We start from the raw sequence: 22,271 nt of genomic DNA, 5'->3' as shown, positions 1-22,271 counted from the left end.
AATTTTATGCCACCTAACATTTTGTGCCAAATGTTAAAGCATAAATTATTTCCCTCATTCCCTAATCCAAATTTCTATTTTTTGAGATTTATATTTCACTTACCCCAGAAGGTTCTCAAATGTATCAGCAAACACCAACACAGCCACACTCGAGATGTGCTGGATGCTTTTCATGGTTTGGTCAAACTCAGTACCAAACACATTATCCAGAGTTTTGCTCCATTTTCTTTCCAGAAGCAGTCATCATCATAGCAAACACACTCCTCTGGCCAAGAGCAGACTGCAGTCCGAAGACTGAGGAGCCAAAGCAGTCAGTTCTTAGCAGTTGGAATGCTACTGCACTAAAAGGCAACTCACTGGAGGAGAGGCTGATGACCACACCTATTGGGGAGGGAGGAGAATCTTGCTGCCTTTGAGGAAAAAGAAGTCAGATCAATCCCCAAGCAAAGTCCACGTGGGGGCCTACTTCACAGCTTTGGGGGAAAGCAAGAGAGACATCATGGGGTGATATAAAGAACCCTAGACTGAGAATCAAGAGGCCAGGACTCTAGTCCCAGCTCTGGCAGTAAGGAGCTTGTGTGACCTTGGGTGAATCACTCCATCACTTTTCCCCAAATGTAAAAATAAATGTGTTGGACTAGACGTCTAAGGTTCCTTAATATTTTTAAATTTCCTACTTCTAGATTAAGCTATAAACTTTGGGGAACATCATTTACATCTGGGCATTTCATCTTATATGCCAAAAATTCAGCTCTTACTGAGAATTACATTTCCGCTCTCATTTTTCGACATTTTTACAATTCCTTACGAGACATTCTGGGGCACTAGCAAAGATAGTAATAGAGGTTCAAAGGATCACACTAACCTCCCACTTTTTCATTCTTCTCTAATCCTCTCAGAAGAATACAAAATGTGTTTATCCACATTCTTAATATAAATGGCGTAACATGCAGCATGCTAATTACTAAAGTTATTTAACAGCTTTAATGAATATCTATGTTCTGTCTCTATTTCCTTCCGTGATTTATGGTTTAGATTTTTTTTTTTTTAACTTGTGGGGAAATTTTCTTTCAAGTCAAAACAACACAAGGCTTTGGGATGCATAAATTAAAACTGTGGGAAACCTTAATTTAAAATCAAAGTGAACCTTTGAAATATTTTTTCTTGAATAAAAAATAGGGGGAAGGACAAATTTTTGCATATGTTTGTAAAGAAGGATAGGTTGAAAATTCCTGCAGGCAGCCAGCTAATTACCAACTAGATGTCTTGCAAGTTCTCGAGAATTTGCTTGCCAAGACAAACTTCCTACAAAAACAATCTCAGCTGAAGGCACTTTTCAGGAGAGCCACTGTTAGAACACAGCTTGTTATGATTCTTTTTCATACAGTACCTTGACTACACACTGAGGTGTTATTTGGGGAACAGTTTTTTTCCTATTGCCTGATGATAAAACTCGTTGCAAGGACACACTCTAGGTACATACTGTCAATTTATACACTTTAGAGGTTATTCTTTACAGTAGTTATAACTGAGAAGAGAAAAAGTCCAAGTACAGTTTAGATTCTCAGTTTCTTCTTTTTTTTCCACAGAGTTCTTAAAGGGAATGTCTATTCCTAAGGGGAAAGTATAAGGAACTGATGTAATGTTATAAGCTTTGTTACATTCTGTTAAACAAAAGATAAGGCAGAAATAAGTGGTTTCTTTCCTCACAGAATGCCATTTTTCATGGACAGGAAGGAAAATTTAGAAAAGAAAAACTTTTTACAGAATTGCTATATATAACCTTCCACCTCTGCAGAGACACAGAGTACTATGAAAACAAGAGAGGGAAAATGACTGATTCTAGGTAGAAAGCATTTCATACCTCAATTTACAAACAGAGACCTCTACCCAAGTAGATATTCCTCTGGGGAATGAATAGAAGCCCTCCAAATGAGTCCTTGGTTGGCTTCCCAAATTCAATTCTCTTCAACTAACATTTATAAGGTATTTACTATGTTCTGGATACTGTGCTAGCTACTGGGGATATAAAGACAAAGAAAAAGGCCCTACCCTCAAGACACTTACATTCTACAGCCCCAGCCCAGCACCAGTGAAAAGCACTAATCCAATAGTGAGTCAAATGGAAAGTAAGATGTAGAAAAATTAAATTTCCAGTCATCGCAGCCTGATTCTAATCACTGGGATTTAATATAAAAATGATCGATTTCTCAATCTTTTGCCCTTAAAAATGGTCATTAACACATAATTTAAAGCTTCAACCTATCTAATCAGGTAAATTTTCCTTCTGGGTCTAAATTTTCCTAGCTACACCTCATACCAATCTCCAAAAACAATGCCTACACCTAGCAGATATTCACTGAATATTTTTAACTGTCATCTCTATGCAGATTTCCAGATCTAAATATATCTAGCCATAATCTCTTCCCTGACCACCAGTCCCACATCACCAATTGCCTTTTGGATATCTGAAACTGGATGCCCTATAAGCATCTCACACTCTGCATATCCTAAATAGAACTCATTAGCATTCTCCCAAAACTCTCCCCTCCTCCAAATGTCCTTATTACTGTTGAGGGCATTGCCACCCCCCAGTCACATAGGTTCCTAACATTGTTGATCACAACTATGCTCTATTCCTCATTCACTCCTCATATCCAATCTATCAGGAAGTCCTGTTGTTCTTACCTGTACACCCATCTCCTGTACACATCACTGTCTTTCCACTCACATGTCTACCACTATTGCACACCTCTCACCTTGATTACTGCAAGAGCCTTCTAATCACTCGCTCCGCCTCAACTTTCTCCCTATTCCAATCCATCTTGCTCTCAGTTGTCAAAATTATTTTCCTAAAGCATAAGTCACTGTTGCTCATTTGTTGGGCTGTATCCACCAACTCTTCATGACTCCATGAACCACAGCACACCAAGTTTACGTTCACTATTTCCATGACACTATCTATGCATCCCATCTTCTGCCATCCCCTTTTCCTTTTATCTTCAATCTTCCTCAACATCATCGTCTTTTCCAATCAAGTCATGTCATCATCTCCCTGATGTCATAGTCCTCCTCAAGAACAAAAGACCAACCACAATCCAATTGGAATGTGAGGTTGCATGAGGCAAAGAACCCTGTTTTGTTTTGTTTTTTACTACCTTTGTATCTCCAGTGCTCAACACAGGACCTGGCACATCGTAAACACTTAATAAATATTTGCTGATTAATATTTATCTAAAGGTGCACCCAGATTTGCAGCTTACTTCACACTGTTTCACACAAATATTTCTTACTTTGAACCATGGCATTTTTTTTCTCCTCAAATTTCTGAAAAACATTAATTTCAAGAGTCATCATTCTAAAGAATAAAGGTGAGGGACTGTTTCACACAGGTTACAAAAATCAATGAACATTTGGGCCAACTCACTTGAGAAACAGGAGTAGCAGAATAACAAACAGTCTAATTTGGGAAGTAAAAAAGAAGCTCTTCACTCTCTCTTCATTCTTGAGGACTAATTAGTTCTCTTTCTGGCAAGACTGGACAACAGAGAATGGGACATGGGAAACAGACTTCAGCTGGCATGAAGAAGAGTGAGGAGTAGAAAGTTCGGTTACCATTGAAGCCTGATCATAAGGGTCAGAGTTCAAGAAAATACAAGACTTCAGTGCTATGATTCAAAGACTGACTGATTCAAATATTGAAAGGACCAAGCAAATAACCATAGAAGCAATAATGTTCATAGGAGGAGGAAAAATAACAAGAATAGGAAGCTGCCACTGAAGCTTCTGAAATATTCAGAAAAGATAAAAAGAAAAGATATTATGTTACATAGGGATTCAACCATGGAACACTGGTGATAATATTTTTTAAATTATGTATGTCTACATATATTATGGATAACATACACACACACACACACACACACACACACACACACACACATATATATATATATATATATACATACGTACATATAAACATGGCACAATGTATTCATGCATGCTCCAGTGAGCACTGGAATTCCCCCAAGCCTGTCCAACTAACTGTGGGTAGAGTTCCTTTTCTTTTTGCCAACTGTTTCATTTTTGAATTCACCATATAAACCAAGACTTTTCTAGTTAGAAATTGTGTGGGTGGGCATATCTCGCTGGGTATAAGCCCAATGACCACACTGACTAGGAATGTCAAATAAATCGAGAGCTAAGCCATCCCCCTGAGCCTCTACCTTACTGGCTATATTGATAGGTATACCGAGACCCCATGGTATGCTGCGTTTTCTACCTCCAGTCTGTGCTCGTGCGTGCGTTAGTGCCAGAAACCTTTCCATTTAGGACTAGCTTTAGGGCCAAGTTCCACAGCTCAAAATTAAGCATTCTTTTTTGGGAGGAGAAGGCAAGTTTTTCTCCTGATGTGCCAAGAGTGAGGAAAGAGAAAAATCTGTCACTAAATTCAACTTTAGCCATATTATTAGCCATAGCATTTCCCATTGCCAGAAGAGAGTAACATTTCTTGTGCAGTAGTGTCGATCCCCAAAAGAACAGGCTAAGAACTCCACAGAGACTTAAAGAAATTTAAATCCATGAAATAATGCACACTGGTGTACACCCTGGCACTACTTAATACTTAAAACGACTGTACAAAAATTTACACACATTTTTCCCTTTACAAAAAAAAAATCCATTGTTAAGGTGTTGGCTATTTGAAATTTCAATGATTGGTGGAGTGGGGAAGGAGAAACATGCATTTATTAAGCACTTACTATGTGCCAGGTATTATGCTAAGCATTTACAAATATCTCTTTTGAGAGTTATAAGAAAGCTTCTCCCCAATTGTCCATAGAAGTGTGTTTCAAGATAAAGGGTGTCAGCAGTGAATGACAGGCTTGAATGGAGTGAGTCAACCTCTACCTTCATAGCTCTCTCTCTCTCTCTCTCTCTCTCTCTCTCTCTGTGTCATCTCTTCTTTTTTTTTTTTAATACCACCCTTTAAGTTTGCTTTCACTCCAAGGAAGTAAGGAGAGAGTAGTTAGTGACAGACCTTTGAGTTGCAAGGCATGTAGCAGATATGTCAAATAAGTTGGGTAGCTTCCCTTTTTTAGGGTGGGATGTTGGGAACATGGAATATTGGTAGGAATGTGGTAGCAGTTACAAGAATTCTGGTGGGGTGAAAGAAAATTAGAGAAACTGACCTGAATGATATTGGCCACACAAAAATGTTGTCTCCAGTGGGGATTTACAGAAAACTCCTTGGCTGACACATAAACTCTTTTCTCTTGCTTAGCAATCAGTAGATGATTCCCAAATTGATATCTCCATTTCTGACCTATCTTCTGGGTTCTAGTCAGCATTTCCAAACACATCTTCATCTGACATCCCACCAGCTCCTCAAACTCAATATATACAAAACTGAACTCACTAGTTTTCTCCAAAATCCTGCTCTGCATACCCTGAGGGTTATCTTTGCTTCTTCTACCTGTCATATACAATCAACCAGTAAGTTCTATTTTGACTGCAATATCTCTCATCTATCCCCATTTTTCTATTCTCACTGTCACAACGCTAGCGTAGGCCTTCATTACTGCACACCTTATTAAGTGTTCCTGAGTACAGTCTCCGTTCCAATTAATTCTTCAACCATTGCTAGAATAACCTTTCTTAAATACATCTGGACATTACCCACCCTACCCCCCACCCCCTCACCCTGGCCAAAAAAAAGACTTCAAGACACTCTACAATCTGGTACCATCTTCCCCTCTTATTATCTTTCTCTTTTATTAGTGCCTTTCACATTCTCTATGTTCCAGGCAAACCAACATACTTTCTGCTTCTCCTCAAAAAATAAATACATAAATAAATGAACGACATTTTGAAAGTTCCATGTTTTTTTACTCCCCCTGGAGCTGCCATCTATAGGCTATCCCCATAATGCTTTTTCTCCCGCTCATCACCTGCTCAATTCCTAACCATTCATTAAAGCCCAACACAAATGCTTCCACCAAGCTTTCCTGGTACTCCTGATCCGCAATGAATCTTCCCCTCCATTCTTATATAGCCCCTTTGTTTTGTGATTTTCTGATAGGCTTTTGAGAGGTTCCAGGCCTTTGATTTTATCACTATACGTAGTTCCATGGTAAGGGAACTCCATGGTATAACAATGTATATGGCAACTGTGTATTGCTTCTATCTTATCCCCCAACAAAATGCAGGCTCCTTGATGATGGGTGGTGCTGTACCTAAAATTTGAATCTTCCCCAGAATCTAGCAGCACAGTACTCTGCAAACACTAAGTGTTTAATAAAGTGTTTGCTTAAAATCCTGGATTTTACTTGGTGAAAATATTCTTTTCAATTATTCAGTTTTTAGCAAATTCCTATGTCCTAATGTTTGCAGAAAATATTAATGATTTTACATATTTTCCCCTTTTCAAACAGGCCCCTGTGATTTTCTTTGGTATAAGGAACTCCCGGCAAGGACTCTCCCTTTCCCAATGCAGACTGGCACTTACTTTGCAATGTAAAAGTTACCAGAGTCTCTGAAGAGTTAAATGATCTGCTCATGGTCAAACAGCCATAACCTGCCAGACACAGGACTTCGACCCAGGTCTTCCTGACTCCAAGACCAACTCTCCCTCCACCATGCCATACTAAGTCTTAAATATTTTAACATTTCCTTCCCTTCAAATATGGTAATGTCTCCTCAACTTTCATCATTTTTCTTGCCCTTCTCTGACCTCTGATCAACAATCAAACTACCACTGTTCTTGCTTTCATAAAGCCAAGCAAATACCAACTTCCTTAAGTACACAGAGTTTTCTGGAAATTTACATTTTAATCCTTTTCAGTAAATCCCATTGCAAGCAATCTGTTTTGTAACTGTATCTTTTAGGTTAAAAAAAAAAATCGGTCACTTTTCCAAAAAATACATTCCTGAGTGGGTTAGGGTGACCAAATGGCCAAGTTTAGAGTGATATGCTGGAAATCGAGATTTTGTCCTCACTTTGGTAGAGTGACTTATAATCAGCAAACTTTCTCTTGTTATAATTGACCTGGCAACTCAACCAGGGCCAAACTGACTAACTGGCAACATTAGAATGATTCTTAAGAAATGAGGCTTTGTTTAAAAAACAAAACAAAACAAAACAAAAAACAAAGGAGAAAAGAGAAAGGTCTGCCTCCCAAAGCTAACTGCTTATCTCTTTCCAGGTAATTGGGGTTAAGTGACTTGCCCAGGGTCACACAGCTAGCAAGTGTCTAAGGCCAGATCTGAACTCTGGTCCTCCTGACTCCTGAGCGGGTGCTCTATCCTCTGAGCTACCTAGCTGCCCTTGCCTATTTCTTTCAAGCACACCACAGAGTTAGTTACCAGCTTGAACACAACCATCCAGACCAAGTGAATTTAAATTTGAATGTTCAATTTGGATATATTAAACTAGAATACCTTCATTTAAAAGACTTAAAATAGTCTTCATTCCTGCAACTGAACTGAGCTAAATATCTAATAAGCAGCATCTTCCAAATTCTCTGTCTCTGAGGTCTCATGATGAAAACATGCTATCCACCTTCTGACAGAGAGGTGATGGACTCAGAGTAAGACTGAGCCATGGTTTTTTGGACGTGGCCAATGTGGGAATTTTGCTTTTAGATCATACATGTCTGTAACAGGAGTTTGGCTTTCCTTTCTTTTTCAGGGTTGGGGGTGGAGAGTGGGAGGAACAAACGGAGTTATTTGGGAGGTAGAAGGAAGAAAAGGTAGATTTTATTTATTTCGAAAAAATAAAAAAAAACAACTCTGCATTTGGATTAAGGAAAAGTGAGAACAAGAAGTCACGAGATCTAGGTTCTGGTAGGAGTTTGAATAACTTCAAGGAAGAATGCAGTTTTTCTCGTCATATGCAATGAGAAAATCAGATTATACAATCTCTACTTTTCCAAAAAGCTCTAAGATTCTACAAGACAAATATACCTTTTGTTCTTCTAGAATTGCTCCGGAGAAAAGGCAAAATTCTGATAAAAACCTAGAAAGGGAACCCTCAAGGAAGGAGGTCCCCAGTACAACCAGAATCCAAAGGTAGGCTCCACTTTTTGCCATCACCTTAACTGATAAAGAGAATTGTCCCATCTGGGACAAGAAAAAGATAATTAACTCAAAGAAGGGGATAGCATGCAAGCATTTTGTACATATGTTCTTTTCACAAGGATGTCTAACATTCCAAGATGAAACAAAATTCAGGATGATCTTTCCTGACCGCTAAACTGGGGCTCCAGCTTTGTGGTTTTATTGTGCAATGTTCAAGACTTGGCCCACAGGAGGGTAGCATTTTTAATTCTTTGGCAAGGCAAGCCTCCATTTGAAGCTGTCTCTCTCTCTCTGGCCACAGTTAATAGCATCACTAACACCTAACAAAGAATGTGAGCATCTGCATGCAGCCCTTACACAGCTTCAGATGTCAGCAATTGTTACAGAAGAAACACAGACCCTGAACTCAGGGCTTGGCTTTCTTGACAGGAAATGATTTTCAACTACTTTGTTTTAACACCATCACCCCTGAATTCTCTGTAACCATAGTTCCACCCAGGGGCTAAAATACACCTAGTCCTAGCTTTTAAGTCTCCACGTGTTTATAATTTGGGATCACTATTTTTAAACACGCTTTTATATTTATCTTCAAGTCAAACAGCTGCGTTATCTAAACGGATTGCATTCTCAACACCACAAAGCAGTTAAGGCACACTTCTAAAGAGCCTCACATGGCGTCCAGGCACAGGGAATACGCTCCTGGTTCAATTACTCAAATCACGGATGTCGCTGATGCTGACATTTTCACCGTCACAGTCAGCAACAACATGTTCCTCTCCCTGATGATGGACAAATTGCCTCAGAAGCCTGATGGCGCACCCTAAATGATTCATCATTCACTTCTGATCCCCTCATTTCCTCTGATTTAGCAGCCTGAAATTAGAGAAGGAGATTTCCTATATAACCACAGCCACATCAACTTAAATCTATAGTGAACCTGGCCCAAATCTCTGGTCAACTCCAAGACTATCCACTAAGGTTAAAACAAACAAACAAACAAACAAAAAACATACAAAAAAAAGTAACATAGTTGTTCACATACTGCATTATAAACATATAATTATTTATATATCACATGTAACATGTATGTACATGCTATCTCACTCATAAAAAGTCTGCTCATTGAGAGCTGAAGGAATTTCACTTTTATCTTTTCCCAGCACCTATGGACATCTAGGTGGCTCAGCATCAGAAAGATTCATCTTTCTGAGTTCAAATCTGGCCTCAAACACAAAAATGTATAAAATTTTTATTTGCCTCAATTTCTTTATCTGTAAAATGAGAAGGAAATGGCAAATGACTCCAATATCTTTGCCAAGAAAACCCCCCAAAAGGGGTCATGAACGGTCAGACACAACTGAAAATGACTGACCACACACAGCATCTAGTGCCTGGCATTTAACAGGTGACTAATAAATGCTTCTTGACAGCTTTATTTACAAAAGCATGCCTTGGTACCATTCTCTTACTTTAAAACACAAAGTTATCAAACCTAATGAACATTAATAAAAGAACTGAAGATGGAGAACAAATTAAGCATACTTTAAAAAAGAAAAAAACTGACTTTATATTGTCTAGCATACCTTCTGCTCCACCAATAAAACTCCAAATTTCATTTCTATGTATCTATATAATATTATTCTTTGTATAACTCACAATTCCTAAACAGTACTTTAATAAACAAATTCTTGTTGAATGATGGATAGATTCACATATACATTGCTTCATATGATAGGCATGTCAATACATCAAGGACTCAACATTGTGTTGGTATGAGAACTCCCAACATGGAAAACTCCTTCCACTACAACAGATCACAATCTACAGATTTGTAATCCGAGCCTCTTGGAGATAAACTGACAGGTGCCAGAGGCAGAATTTGAACCCAGGTCTTCTAGAAGCTACATATAGCATTCTATCCATCATGTAACACTACTTCTCATCTTAAATAGATACATCCCTAAAAATTAAGTTATCAAGTACTCACTTGAATGTTCAACAGGATTAATGAGAAATTACTAAAAATGCTAGGGGATTGCTATGTAAAAGCACACTATGATAAATTCTTTGGTAAAGCAAGCGATCCCTCATTTATCTATTTTTTCCAGTTCACATTTTTGTAAACTTGATTTTCTTAATAAGTCACTTCTAGTTGGCAAAGAAAATATTATTAATTGCTTTGGATGTGGCTGAAAAGATCAATTTATTTTCAACTGTCCTCATTTTGTTATTCACATATGAATGAATGAATAAATGAATGAATGAATGAGTAAGTATTTATTAACACTTACTAGTGACCAGTAATGTGTTAAGCACTACAAATACAAATAAAAAAAGCAGAATTATCCCTGCACTCAAGGAACTCACACTCTAATTAGAAGAAACAACATTGAAAATGTTCATCTGCAGGGCTGGAGAAAAGGTCCAGAAGCCCTATAAGTTACAGTGGTGGGGCAGATACCAGTGCAAGGCAAATGTTGAGGCCTGGACTAGGAACACCTAAGGATACAGTAGTACAGAAGATGGTAAGGCCTCTCAGTATTTTCCCCTCAAGACATAAGGTTAATATAATAACATAACATAATATAATTAACATAAGGTTAATAACTCTATGCATGAGGAAGGCAGCAGGTTAAAGGGGAACATATCAATCACAAGACAAGATGTAATCAAAGGAAGGAAAATCGAGGTGAAAAAAGAGAAGAGGTTTCAACTTTCAGATGGGCAAAAAGGATAGTTGATTCCTCTGTGGATGTTTTTTTAGATGTTCAAAGGGTTACAAAACTGTGCATACCCTTTGATCCAGCAATACCACTAATACGTCTGTATCCTAAAGAGATCATAAAAAAAGGAAAAGGATCCACATGTACAAAAATATTTATAGTAGCTCTTTTTGTGGTGGCAAAAAAATAGAAAATCGAGGGGATGCCCATCAATAGGGGAACAGCTGAACAAGTTACAGTATATGAATGTAATGGAATACTATTGTTTCATAAGAAATGGTGAGCAGGTGGACTTCAGAAAAACCTAGACAGACTTACATGAACTGATGCTGAGTGAAGTGAGCAGAACCAGAAAAACATTGTACACAGTAACAGCAACATTGCGCGATGACTGACTTTGTCAGACTTAGGTCTTCTCAACAATGCAACGATCTAAGACAATTCCAAGACTCAAGATGGAAAATACTATCCACATCCAGAGAAAGAACCATGGAGATGCATGAATGCAGATCGAAGCATACTATTTTCTCTTTTTGTTTTTTTCTTTCTTGTGGTTTTTCCCTTTTGCTCTGATTCTTCTTTTACAACATGAATAATGTGGAAATATATTTAATATGATTGTTCATGTATAGCCTATATCAGATTTCATGCTGTCTTGGGGAGGGGAGAAGGGAAGGAGGAGAAACAATTTAGAACTCAAAATCTTATAAAAGTGAGTGTTGAAAACTAAAAATTAATTAATTTTTTTAAAAAAGCAATTGTTCCTTTGTTCTGAACCAGTTTCAATAGATCAGGAGCCACATTCTGTAAGACAACAGAAAGAGCACAAAGATCACAGGCTCAAGGATTTGGAGCTGGAAGGGATCCTAGGGGTCATCAAGCCCAACTTCCTCTTTTTATAGATCAGGTAACTGAGGCCCAGAGGTACAATGACTTGTTCAGGGTTACATAATCTGAACTAAGGTCTCTAATAGTCCACACTGTACACCTAATTCCTCTTGATACTCATGGAGATCAACTCCTTGCCTATGGTTCCAGAGTTCCTCTGAAATGTCTGCCTCAGATATACTTGCCCTCTTCTCTTGGATTTCATTGGGTTGCTACCAGTTCTATGGATAAATTATTTAAGCGCCTTGGGCATTAATTCTCTGGGCCTCAAGGTCAGAATGGGCATATGTATGACTGATAAAAAAAAAAGATGAAAATTGTCAGACTCAACGTCATCACAATCATGCTATTAACATTTTAAGAAAATCAACCTGAATGATCAGTTTTAAAGATTCTAGTAAAGAATGGAATTATAGCACTTTAATGACAGTTTTTTGAACTAGCTAAAGTATAAATGGCAAAAGAAAAAAAAATCAAATAACCAATTAACTATACAAATAAAGAGTCAAAGTCATCCCCTCCCTCCCCCATTTTAGTTCTGTGTTTATCAGGTGAGAAAATGTCTCTTTTTATCAAACAAAGACTTTAGACTAAGTATGAAAAATCCTTGAAAGTCTCTGGATGAATTCCAGTGATACTGCACAGGAAACCTGTTAGAGGTCGGTGAGGGACTGGGTGAAGGACTTAGTGATGGCCTGTGAGGCCTGCATAAAACTATGGAGTTAATTCAGAACCCAAGAAATTTGTGCAAAGAAGAGAGAGCATTCCATTCAAACCCCTGAGAAAAAAAATCAATTAGGGCTGGGGAAGTAGGAGCATAGCTCCCAGCTTCTTCCTTCGTCTTAGTCTTGGTTGCTTCGCCATCCCCCCTAACCAGAAGAGGACCTCAAACTTGGGGGATCAGAGGACTCCCAACTTTCATAGGTACCCTATGAGAGACCCCAGGTCAGCTAAAGAATGCTTGTATTGGGAATCAAGGACAGATGAGAGAAATACAAGAGTCTGCCAAGAGTCCAGCAGAAAAGCTAAACTTTCCCTACAGGGGCATCTTGAGGATGCTAGCTAAAAGGCTTCCAAGGTTTTGCCACATATACTTTCTAAGTGAGAGGAACCTTTCCCCAGGATTCTATCCAACTGATGGTTACAAAGCAATAATCATAGCATGAAGAACACCAATAGGGGCTTATGAGCTACAATATTAGAAAAGATATGCCCTCCCTAACTCCTCAGTGCTAATGCTAATGCAAGTGGGACTTGGGATAATAGCTACAGAGTATACTCACCTATTACAAAGTTTAAAAAAAAAACAAAACTTCAATCCATGCAGAAATGTGACTGCCTGAGTCCACATACATTATTAATACAACCTTATATAAGAAATTGTGTATACAATTATTTCATTGCCATTCATTGCTAAAATGGAATGAGTTGTGAGTTCATATGGGAATAATTGCCTAATAAATGATTGCTAATTGAAGCTACATGGGAATGAATAACCACTCATTCTCATGTAGCTTCAATTAGCAATCATTTTATGGTTAATAGTTTCATCTGCAACAATCCTTAAAGCCTATCTCCTGTCTAGATTCTTGACACTTTTCCCATTTGCTTTCTGAACTTTTGAGTCTGCATATAAAAACAAGGTGGTTGTCACAAGAAACACCCAACAAACCATTTGGAATCCACTTACAGTCCTTACCTTCTTGTCTTTTACAGTAACTAAACTACTGCCCATCTATAGCCTTCCCTCAATCTTCTCATCCACCCTCACACTGCATTATCTTCCTTTAAAAAAAGGAAACAAAATCCATTGAGCTAGAACTCTACAGATTCCAAAATCCAAAAAGCTAATCCGATGGGACATTACAAAAACAAAAGTGCAGAACAGAGGTGTACCCTGCCCTGCTCAGACCAAACGTAGAGTACTGTGTGAAGTTCTGCTTACCACTTTTTAGAAAACACACTGACAAACAGAGATGCATTGAGAATAGAATGACCAAGATGAGAAAGAGCCTCAAAATCACGCGATTCCAGGATAAACTGAAGAAACCTCCAGATGTTTAGTAGTCTGGAGAAGAGAAACCTTAGGGGCAACATGATAGCTGTCTCCAAATATTAAGAGCTTTCATGTGGAAGTTCCACTTAGGCCCCAAGGGCAGAGCCAGGACCAAGGGATGGAAGCTACAGTAAGCAGATTTGGATTTAATCCTTCCTAAAAGTTAGAACTACCAGAAAGTGGAATATGTTGTCATGACAGGTAGTGAGTCCCTTATCACTGGAGGGTGATCACTTGTCCAGGATATCATAGATGGTATTAATGCTTTGGAATGAGGACTTCTGAGGCCTTCTAATTCTACAGTTTCATGATTCTATGAGCATTAATTAAAGCAATAAAAATAATACTCCCCCACTCCAAGTTAGAAATCTAATACATTATTTTAAGCTGTTTGTTCTTTTTTTCAGTGCTTATTCCTCGATATAAATGCTACTCTCTCTTTGTTTTACAGTATGATATTCTGGAGAGCATAGTAACCTGGGCTACAAACTTCATCACAGCAGAGACCGTGTTTTATTTAAACTTTGTATTCTCCCAAGGTCTAGCACTGGGTTCTGTACACAGTAGGTACACAGTGAATGCTTGCTAAATGATTAAATGATGAGCACCGGGCCCACTACAACATTTTATTGACTCAGCACATTATTAGAACTTCCATCTATCAATGACAACAGCATTTATTATAACTCCCTGTGCAGAGCACTGCGCTGCTTTTTTGCCTTTTAAACCCAAGTGTAAACCATAATTCATCAAGATTATCTGTTCGTTAAGAAAAGTTCTTCTCTCAATTTTTAGGACAAATGAATCAAAGACTGAAATGAGCCAATTACTACTGTATTTATCCACAAGTACAACTGAATTATAAACATCTCGCCCAGAAACAAATTCATCTCCGTAATAATGAACATCCATGTTAGGGGGAAGGAAGAGACTGAGCCAAGATTCAGGTACCACTAAAGTGGGGTTCCCTCCAGTTGTCTACATCCAAAGGATAGGATACTGTCTCATTCAATGCTGCAGCCAAACACTGAAGCCATTATAATTTTACACGCATGGCAAAATCATACTGGAAAAAAAAAAAACCGCTTCAGAATACTCACCAATCCTGCAATGGGGGTGGGCAATCTATTGATCTTTTTTACAAGTCCTGGTTTTATAGCATTCAGCAGTCTGTCAAGAGAAAGACAATATGTTAAAGTATGAAATAAAGATGACCACATAAATCATTTTTATCCAGTGATACAAAATGTAGAGGGGAAAAAAGCTGCAAATTTAAATCAGGTTAAATGAAATACAGACATAAATAGACTTGGCAATATTGAACTTTGGTTGTGGAGGTTCAAGTGACAGTATTTAAAAGTCAGGGAGGAGGGTTCTTTCCATACAATGAGGGGTGGAAGTGGGAGGAATAGCTGTGAAAAATTGTCTATATTAGTCTTATTGATCCTCATGAAAGGGATGAAAAATATAATTTTTTATGTTAAAGATATGGTTCAAAGAAGAGAAAGGGAAAGATTAAAAATAATAATAACCACCTAACATTTACATAGTGCGTACTGTGTGCCAGGCACTGTGCTAACCACCTCAAAATTATCTCACCTGATTTTCACAACAACCTTGAGAAGTAGTTGCTTTTATTACTCCTACTTTACAGATGAGGAAACTGAGGCAAACAGAGGTTAAGTGACTTGCTCAGGGTCACACAGTGAATAAGTGTGTAAGGCCAGATTTGGACTCAGGTCTTCCTGACTGCAAGCCCAGTGTTCTATCCACTGCACCAGTCATGTGAGTTTGTGAGGTATTGTAAGGGAGAAAATCAGGAGGTAAGCGAACCTGGTTTACAATAGGCAGCTCGGTACTACAGTGGATAGGGCACTGAACCTGTAGTCAGAGAGACCTGAGTTCAAATCTAGCCTCAGACACTTACACGTGTGATTCTGGGCAATTAATCACTAGCTGCTTCAGTTTCCTCAATTATAAAATGGGAATACTAACAGCTCCTACATCCCAAAGTTGTTAAGAGGATGAAATAAGATAATATTTGCAAGCTGCTTATTAGAGTGTCTAGTACATATTGGGCTCTTAATAAATGCTTGTTCACTACCAGCTTCCCCTTCCCTTGATAGGATTAAGACAGATACATCAGCATTAAACCCACACCTCCTTTCTGTCCATCAAAATGTCTTCCTTTACACTTCCTCTTTCTTCCTAAAAGAGGGATTAATTTTCCCCAAAAGAAGACAAAGTGGTCTCCCAGGCCTAACTAGCCCTTGTTTCTTTGATGTAATGTCATGGTCATCCAAGAATATAAAGTTTCACCAAGGTGGAGTCAATTTCTGAAGACCACACACGTCACCATGTCCTGCCCTGATGACTAGGTGCCTTTCCATGTGGAGACAGGGTAAGGCTTTAGGGGGATGAATTGTCCGGAAAATCTAAGTGCTACAATATCCTTATTGCATATTCTTGCTGTTTGAGGACAAAGTAAGGCTCCTTTTGTTAACTGTTCAATGACTTTCAAAGGCTGACTCATTTCAATCCAACAACAAACCTGAACAAGGTTAATGGGTCGCCTCCAACATGGGGAACAATGTAATGAGCTGGATTAATAAATAGGAGGCTGTGAGGGAAGAGACTAAGAAAGTACCTAAAACGAAAGGGTAGAATGATTAGATCAGCCCAAGGGTTCAAAGGCTGGTAGAAGCTGCCACAGCCTGGGCTCCACGGCAGAGTCTTCAAGAACAAGGAGGTTATGGGGGCAGAGTCAGTCATTAAAGGAAGACACCCTTCACATAGTTGGTAATACAGACTTTTAAATGGAACTGAAATTGTTCATTGGGTGATCTTAGGCAAGTTATTTCACTCTGAGTCTTAGTATCTCCCATGTGTACTGTAAAAAGGGGGTAATGAGACTTGCATTACTTACCTCAAAGGTCTGTTGTGGGGGGTGGAAGGAGAATGCTTCTTAAACTTCAAAATACATAAACATGCGCTACTATTGAATACTGTAGACTACAAACTAGGTATGCTATGTGGGGAATAATCCCTAGGTGTGAAAGGCATTCTGGAAAAAGGGTATTTCTGGGACTGAAAACTGAAAATGAGAAAATGCAAGTGAAGGAGAACAGAAGGAGAGCTGGGCAGAGCAGGCCTCAGGAGCCTGTGGTTAACTGCTGGAAGACAAATGCAGGGAGAGTAGGAAAGTAGCAAGAAAAATGACAAATCTCACTTTCTACAGACAGGTCTGTTTTGATTGGCATTATGGTTATATGCTGAAATAGAGTACAAGAGAATATAGACTATTCAGAAAGGACAGATTGGGGATAAAGGAAAATTTGGTGCAAGCATTTATTTCCACATGCAGGAAGTAGGAGGAGACTGGCGGCTAGAAAAATTTCTGGGTTAAGTTTCAAGGGGAACCTTATGGCCAGGGTTTATTACAATCCTCCAAACCAAGAGGAAAAACCTGGTTTGGCCTTCTTTCAGAAGTTTAGCAAAGATGACAAGTCCTAGAATTTATTAGTGATGGGGATTTTAACTAACCCGACATCTGTTAGAAAAGTAGTATACAAATGCATTCAAGGGGGCATGAGCAATATGTCTTGAATTTAGACTGGCATTGGATTTTGTCTACATTGATAGGTAGGCATTCTGTAGGAACAATGTCCCAAGTAAAGTAATATAGTAATGCCAAGGAGATTACCATTTAAGTTCCACATGGGATTATAAGGATTATAGCTTTATATAGATTATAGAGATAATAAATTTATGATTATAAAGATCATAGATTTTGAGCTGGAAGAGACCTTAGAAAGCATCTAATTCTACTTCCAGTTTTAAAGTTGAGGAAACGGAAGCCCAGAGAGGTTAAGGGATTTGCCCACAAGTTCACACCGGTTACTCCACAGCAGACTTCCATTTTCATCATGCTTTAAGAGTCAGGGACCAACTGGGAATGACTCCTCACCTTGGACACTTTCTTTAGCAAACTGGCCTCCTTGGAACACTTCTCTACCTGCTGAACTTCTGTTTCTTCCCTTTTATGCTTCAATGTCCTAGGCATCAGTTCCTTCCTCAAACTAATCTGGGGTACCCCTCTCGCCTTTGGCCTGGGGCATGAGTCTTTTTGTATGGAAATTTGGTACACCCTGGATCCAACATCCAACATTTCTCTCTCCAGCTACCACATGTTCCAAACCACAAGTGGTTTCCACCCAGAAATCATCCCAGATAGAAAAGACATAGTATAAAAACAGCACTAGATTTGGAGTCAAGATTTGTGTTTGCACTTTCCCAGTGATACTACCCTCTGTGACCTTGGGCAAGTCAATTCTCCTTCTTAGGCCTCAACATCCCCAACTATAAGTGTGAGTTGGACTAGATGGTTTCTAATATCCTTTCCAGTTGTAAATACTGTGGTTCTGTGGATGGTTTGAAAACTTCCCAGTAAACCACTAAATAACCACCATATTCTCTCTCTCTCTGTCTCTCTCTCTCACACACACACACACACACACACACTCATGCGTGCAGAGAGAACTACATCTTTCAGCATTACAGGGACACACTATTACATAATAATTAAAGGTACAGAAACGTACCAAAAATGAACGCCAATTTACATATCTGTGTCCCTTCCCTCCAACACTTTCCCCACTCCATACCCACCCACCTCTATTCATCAATACCATTTAATCTGTATCTCAGGCAAGTAGCCAAATGCATTATTATATAAAACTTTCCTCATCTGATCCTCACGACAACCCTGTGAGGTAGGTTCTATTTTATTATACTTATTTTACAGATGAGGAAAATGAGGCCAAGGAAGACTAAAAGACTTGACTTGCTAAGAAATACCTGAGAGAGGATTCAAACTCCAATCTTCATGGTTCTTTATAAGGTTACCTACTTGCCTCATGATTTCCTTAAATCAGTTTTTCACAATGCTTCCTTGGTTTTGGTCATATGTGTTGATAGGGTTGTTGGAGAACATCTGACAAAGACAAAGGAAATGTTTATAGTGCCCTAATGATGTCTGTTTTTAACGGTTCCATCACTTAAGCTACAGAATGGCAAAGCAAAAGGCAGCTTGTTTAAAAAAAGTTTGGGAGAAAGAACACTGGACATGAAGTAAGGAAACACCTGGGTTACAATTACATTTTGAACTCATTAGCTGGGTTCAAATGACTAGTGGTAAATCACTTTACCTCTCTGATAGTAAGTTTTCTCATGTGAAATATGGTGAAAAGAAGTATCTTTATTCACGGGGTTGTTCATGAGGATCAAATGCGATCACGTGTAGAACGTGCTTTGCAAACCTGTGTTTTAGCTAATATGAACAGCTAAATTTCTTTTTCTGGTAATTTTCACTGCAATTACAGGGCACTGCCACTAAGTGGTGACAGTTAGAACTGTGGTCAGTTCAAAAATTGGACTTTCACTAAGGTTCAAGTTCATAGCTCTTTGCTTAAAGTCACACAGATGTATAACCACAAATTTGCCAAATTTGGGAAGATTAAAAATGGATGTATCGATAACTTAACAATTAAACAACCTGGAGTTTTATTCATAGTAAACCTATTAAAACAAACAAAATTTAGGAGTCACATTCATGCCTTTCCCCCAAGCTCCCATATTTCTACAGTAGCTATGTTACACAACTCACCCTATCTTGGCTTGGTGCCAGTTGTCCCACCAGGAGTTTATTTTCAATTTCACGGATCTATACCTTCTGTATCAAGAGAGTCTTTTCTATAACTGCCTCCCCGCTAGTCTGGAGATACATCTTTCTTGCTTCTGAGTTAGTTGATTACTTCCAGGAACAAGGTTTTCCCCTTTCTTTCTTCATTCAAGTATCCTGCCTCCTTCTGGTTTTCTCCTAGCCGAAAGCCTCTGCTCAGGAAGCATGCTAGCTAGCATCCTGCTGATAAGAGCCCCTGGTGCTCTGTGTCTGTCTTCCAAACACAGAAGCCCAAATTTAAAATATATATATATGTTACTCTTAGTCCTTCTGTTTGCTCTGTATTGCAAACTTAATCTGGTTATAAGATGACCAATTACTTTCTTGCAGACTTCTCTGGTTTCCTCTGGCAAACTTAGATAATAACTTCTTCAGCAAATTCTAAACAAAGTTTAAAGAGACAACATCCTTTAGAAATATAATGGCAAATTGAAAAGCCAACTGGAGAGAAAAAACTGGCTTTCTGTCATGTCAGTACACCATATGAAATCAGAGAACCCATGGCTGCTAGCTGAAGCTACTTTCCAGAAGTTTGGTAACTGTCTTCAATATCTGAGGACAATAGTGTGGAAGAAGGATTGCATTGGTTCTGTTTGGCCCCAGAGGGCAGAGAAGCAATGGGTGGAAGCCACAGAGAATCACATTTAGGTTTGACGTCAGGAGAGATGACCTCACTGTCCAAAAGCAGGATGGGGGGGCAATTTGAGGGGAGCCTTCACTGGAAGGCTTGAAGTAACGGCTAAAAGATCACTTGTCTACAAAGTCGTAGGAAAGGATTCTTGTTTAAATTCAGGTTAGATTAGATGTCCTCTGAGATCCCTTCAAACCCTACGGTGCTGTGATGCTCCCTTCTGAAAAGAGCATTTAAATTTTAAATTCCACTAAAATGTTATTAATGTACCCTAAAAAAAACTCCTTGGGGGCAGTCTCTTAAGTCCCACAGTGTCTAATGTAGTGTTGGGCACACTAAAAGTACCCAATAACAACTTGTTGACTGAATGAAGCAACTGATTCAAGATACACACTAGGAGAATGAGGAGTAATCATCACCACTCTGGAGGTCTGACGCTCCAACTCACTTAAAATCACGGGATTCATACCAGCCTGAATCAACTGCCCTCTGTTATAGTAAGATGTGTGCTGCTACTGCTGCTGCTGCCACCACATTCCAGAGTGACTCAGTTAGTTGACCAAAGTTGATCTTACTTATCTTCTCTAACGTAGCTGTAAATGGTTAAATCCTATTCTAAGATCCCTCGTTTCAATTCTTCTTAATTTAGCCTACAACCTGGGGCCCATGGACAGATTTCAGGAGACCTGTGAACTTGTATACGGAAAAAAATTACATCTTTATTTCAATAGAATGTATTTTCTCTGTAATCCTGAATATTTTCTTTTATATATTTAAAAAAAATTATTCTAAGAAGGGATCCAAAGGCTTTACCAGACTCCTATTCTGGCCTTTACTTCCTAGAACTAAAAGCGCAAGGGGGCAGGTAGGTGGAGCAGTGAATAGAGTGCCAGATCTGGAGTCAGGAAGACTCATCTCCATGAGTTCAAATCTGGCCACAGACACTTACTAGCTGTGTGACCCTGGACAAGTCAGTTAACCCTATTTGCCTCAGTTTCTCCTCTGTAAAATGAGCTAGAGAAGGAAATGACAAAAGATTCCAGTATCTCTGACAAGAAAACCCCAAATGGGGTCCTGAAAAGGTGAACACAACTGAAATGACTCAACAACAACAACATTTCTATTTCGGTCAGGTTACAAATGTCTTATATTTTATAGCTAAAAGACAAAAATGTGGATAAACATGCCTAATATTTCCATGATTGAGACAGCTGTATTACTTCATCATGTAAATATGTCCCTAATGCCATATACAGTTTACTATACACAGTAATAATATTTAACATTGAATTCAATGTCCAACATGCCAGATACCTGCTCAGCATACAGTTTGAAAGCTCAAGAACTTCTGTTATTGTTGTAGCAAATAGTAGGTATCATATGAGAAGTCCAATAACATTTTCATGGTCAAATATGAAAGCTTTAACCTGTATTTTTACTAAAGAACATATTTGTCCTTTCCACGGAAATATATGTACAAGCACATTTCAATCAATAAGTATCAATTGAACGAAACAAAAAAAAATTATTAGGCATTTACTATGTGCCAAGCACTGTTAAGTACTAGAAATACAAATACAAAAAGTGAGACTGTGCATGCCCTCAAGAAGCTTACATTCAAATGGGGGATGAGGATACATATGGGATTGATAGTCAGAGAAAAGACTTGGGGTACAGGAAGTCACAAGCATAGTGAACAGTGGAATAGCACAGTCCATTCACATACTTTCCAGAGTAATGATTATAGGCCATAGGTTATATAGATTATATAGAAATAGGTTGGAAGGGGATGAGGAAAGAGGGGAGAAAAGGTAAAGGCACATGGTGCCATGGAGGACATAACCCAGTGGCTTAGCTTCGGTCCTAGAGATGATATAAAGCAGTAAAAGAACAGTCTTTGCCCTCAAGGAAATTGCTTTGAATCAAAGGATCAGAAAATCTTAAGGGTTGCAAAGGATGATAGAAGTTATCTAGTCTACCACATACACAAAAATATTTATAGCAGCTCTTTTTGTGATGGCCAAGAATTGGAAATTGATGGGATGCCCATCAACTGGGGAACGGTTGAACAAGTTGTGGTATATGAATGTAATGGAATACTATTGCTCTGTAAGAAATGGTGAGCAGGTGGACTTCAGAAAAACCTGGAAAGACTTA

The 22,271-nt window shown here is 38.6% G+C and overlaps 1 protein-coding gene across 3 annotated transcripts in view; it reads right to left on the bottom strand.

The window, feature by feature from the left end:
• Nucleotides 1–22,271, bottom strand: part of LIMCH1 (LIM and calponin homology domains 1) — a 366,761-nt gene that overhangs the window by 177,231 nt on the left and 167,259 nt on the right. For all 3 annotated transcript variants that reach the window (XM_027836209.1, XM_027836207.1, XM_027836208.1), the window contains exon 3: nt 14,844–14,913. In XM_027836209.1, the coding sequence (XP_027692010.1) occupies nt 14,844–14,913 (70 nt within the window). The remainder of the gene's footprint in view (nt 1–14,843; nt 14,914–22,271) is intronic.

This window comes from Vombatus ursinus, unplaced genomic scaffold (genome assembly GCF_900497805.2).
Source record: "Vombatus ursinus unplaced genomic scaffold, bare-nosed wombat genome assembly UNPS02014818.1, whole genome shotgun sequence".
In the NCBI taxonomy this organism is placed as follows: domain Eukaryota; kingdom Metazoa; phylum Chordata; class Mammalia; order Diprotodontia; family Vombatidae; genus Vombatus; species Vombatus ursinus.
This window is presented reverse-complemented; position numbering and strand designations above follow the sequence as displayed.